Below are 3,457 nucleotides of genomic sequence, written 5' to 3'. Positions count from 1 at the left end.
ATAGCTTGCATCCACACACCTGCTGGACTGTATCATGTGCTTTTTCCATTATTGCTTATTTTGCGCATTTTCCTTTTCCCTTTTTAATTTTTTTTTTTTTTTTGAAAAAATGTAGTTTTTCAAAAAAAATTTAGATCTCACAATTGTCTTTCATTTCATTTTTAAACAGTCAAGCAAACCAAAACAAGATGGGCGAGTTGCCGGGACCAATTCCGGCGAGAGGTTAGCAACAAAGGCCGGAGTGGGGAGGGAACCTCCAAAAAACGGGCCTACATATACACTGCCCAGCTGCAGTTCTTAAGGCCAGTAATGGATTTGAGGCCGTAAGTAGTTTTCTGTTTTTACTATGAATGTATTGAAAGGGCACACTTTCGGTAGTATGTAGACGGGTAAAACTGAACCAGAATTTAAAGGATCCAGTTGTGTTCTTGTATTGTTGATCTATACTTTCTCTAGTGCAGCCATGTCATAACTGACTCCATCCAGCTGTATAACAACGCAAACTCGCAGCATAGCTGACTAGCTGTAAACTTACCAGTCCGGTTGGGAGTTGTAGTTGTGCATCAGCTGGTGGGCAACAGTTTGTACATGCCTGGTGTTGTTTGTCTACATTATTTTTGGGGTGTGGTTAATCCAGGGCCCACCGCTTATGATCTGTTTGATGAAACGACACGTGTAGTGTGCAGATTGCGCCTCCCCTCTCTGTTTTTTTGGTGTACAATACATTTATTGTCCGTCTAGGGACTAAGATGTTTGCAATATGAACAAGAAATAGGAGAAGGCAGATGACACGTGCACACTGCACGCTTTATTTCCTCATACAGTAGATCATCTAGTTTGCCCGCAAGAAGTCACACACCAATTGATTGGTTTGAACCTATTTCAAGGATTGGTTTCCTATTTACCCTAGCTTGCAAAAAGCCTCCTCTTGGAATAGGAGGGCCGAATATGTATTTCATATTTTGGTTTTGGGACAATGCGACTTTGGTTTAATACAGACCGATTCCCTTACTTTGGTATGTATTTGAAAATGGAACTCCTTAGGTATTGGTATTGTCATTTATATTGCTTAAATGGTACTGAACCAAAGCCAACATTGATTCCTTTCTGAAAACAATGAAAATGTCAAAAAACCGGATCCATAGAAAATGGATTATAATGATGTTCCAACTACGGTTGACCAGCAGGATTAAAAGTAATACTCTCACCATGGTCAATTGAGGGCTGGTACATGTACATTCTTAGTAAATGATCGTATACTCGAATCTATTTTCCGCTTGATACTTTGGATGGTGGTAGCGGGTCACATCCTGACGAGATGCCGTTGGCACTGGTTTCGGCCCTTGAATGTTGAATCCTCTTCTGTTGTTGGACAGCTCCAAACGGCAAACAATGTTTGCCATTTTCAGTAACATTATGCCTTTACAAGACTTCTGCTAGCGTTACATGTCAAATGACTATTTTTCTCGATTTTGCACTGTTCACCTCTAAGCTAGTAGTGAGTAATTAAAATCAAATGTCTGATCTATGCTACCACTCTGTATCTAATTTGGAGACACATGCCAGATTCTAACTAATATATAGTCTGTGTATTTATAAATGTAATCCAGGCCAAAATGTAATGTACTTTTTTTTGAAATTCCATTTCAGAACTGTGGACAGTCTGGATCCCTCGGCTGATTCGGAGACGTCTGGGAGTGAGACCCCTGCGGTTTTCTCCCCCGCCACAAGTCCTGCTCCCACGCCGGCTGAGGACCCCGAGGACTCCACCCAGAGCCAAGCCCCCCAACCACTATCCAGTCCACCGCGGATTGTTCAACCCCAGCCCAGACATCGCCGCCGTGTCCCTCCCTCTTCCTCTGTGCCAGAGAGTCGGGAAGTAATTGATGCCCGAGTCATCGATTTTCTGGCCCAGAGGAGGAGTGATGGCAAGGAGGAGAAAATGTTGAGGGGACTGGGGCCGCTACTGCAGCAGGTCCCTGCGAATGAGCAGCCAGACTGCATGGCTTGCTTAAACATGGTCATAAAAATGTTTACTTGCCCCAACCATGGAGACCTCATTGGGCCATTGCATGCATTGAAACTCCAGGTTGAAAATGCAGGCCAGCAGCCAAATCCTGCGCCATATTCCTTCCCACCCCAACCCACCCAAGGCCCTTCTTATCCCCCCCCTTCCCCAGTACCTTCCACCTCAGGGGCCTATTCATCCTGGGGGCCAGCCCCTTTACCAGCCCCAATTACCAACTGGTGCCCCAACACAGGCCCAGGTTAGGCCACGGTCCACATTTGCACCGGGCTCATTCACGCGGGACCTTCTTGATTTGTAATTTGGGAGGGTTGTTTTATATTAAGCACTTTATTTTTATGTTATTTGTGTGTTGTAAGATTATTTTCATTGCCAGTGTTTTGGGTGACCCCTTATTTTGACTAAAGTTTGGTTTGGGTCCCAAAAAATTTGACTATTGTTTTATTTGCACACTACACACAACATGTACATTTTAAAATGCATTCTAAAACAAAAGCTACACACACTGTATCTCAGAAAGCCACACTTTATTTGGACGATAAAGATCTTTATTTAGGGTTCCTGTGCAGATGAGGTATTAGAAAACTTTTTGGACCATAAGAGCAAAATATCAAGATGTTTCTGAAAAATTCCATTTAGACAGAAACATCATTAATATTTAGTTTGATGTATGTTTAAATATGTGATGTCCAAAAAATCTCAGCCCGCAAGCCCACGTCAAGGGTCCTCATTATCTTGCGAGTCCCTACACTCAACTAACACAATCATTTTTAGTAATTTAGCTAGAAAAAAAAAAAAACTAAAGAGCCCAGAAGATTTCAAAAACTGCCACGAATAGTGTCCCTCTGCCATGGCAAAGACCCCTCTGGGCTGATAAAGTAGTCTGCAAAGAGTTCCCGAACTGCAATGCCTGCAGTCCCAGGTCGTCTATGCAGGGTCCTTTCCAAACCCAAATCTGATGACGTAGGAAGATCTTCCATGTCAAGAGAAGAGGAAGCCTCGTGAATCCTGGTGAAGTTGTGTAGAACAACACAAGCTTGAATCACCAGGGTAGCATTCTCCGGATCCATCTGTATGGATGACAGAAACACCCTCCACTTGCTAGAGAGTATCCCGAAAGCGCACTCCACATACTGACGGGCACGAGTCAACCGGTAGTTGAAGATACGCCTCCTGACATCCAAACCACGCTTTGGGAAGGGCCGCATAACATGTGGAGTCAATGCAAACCCTTCATCCGCCACGATGACAAACGGAGCCGGCGGACCTGCATATCCGGGCAGTCTTCTGGACTCGGGCAGGGCAAGCTGGTTGGCACGAAGCCGCTCACCCATTCTAGAAGCACTAAAGATGCGAGCATCCGCAGTGCTTCCATAGGACCCGATATCTACCATTATAAACCGGTAATGACTGTCAGCAACAGCCATCAGC

The 3,457-nt window shown here is 44.3% G+C and overlaps 1 protein-coding gene across 1 annotated transcript; it reads left to right on the top strand.

The window, feature by feature from the left end:
- The first annotated feature begins 291 nt into the window (after window positions 1-291).
- Window positions 292-2,272, top strand: LOC122931425 (pollen-specific leucine-rich repeat extensin-like protein 2). Its single transcript, XM_044285499.1, has 2 exons — window positions 292-323; window positions 1,651-2,272. The coding sequence occupies exons 1-2, from the start codon at window positions 310-312 to the stop codon at window positions 2,270-2,272; spliced, it is 636 nt and encodes a 211-aa protein (XP_044141434.1). The 5' UTR covers window positions 292-309.
- Window positions 2,273-3,457: the final 1,185 nt, after the last annotated feature.

This window comes from Bufo gargarizans, chromosome 3, assembly GCF_014858855.1.
Source record: "Bufo gargarizans isolate SCDJY-AF-19 chromosome 3, ASM1485885v1, whole genome shotgun sequence".
NCBI classification, from domain to species: Eukaryota; Metazoa; Chordata; class Amphibia; order Anura; family Bufonidae; genus Bufo; species Bufo gargarizans.
The sequence above is the reverse complement of the archived record's forward strand: the minus strand, read 5'-3'. Positions and strand labels throughout refer to the sequence as shown.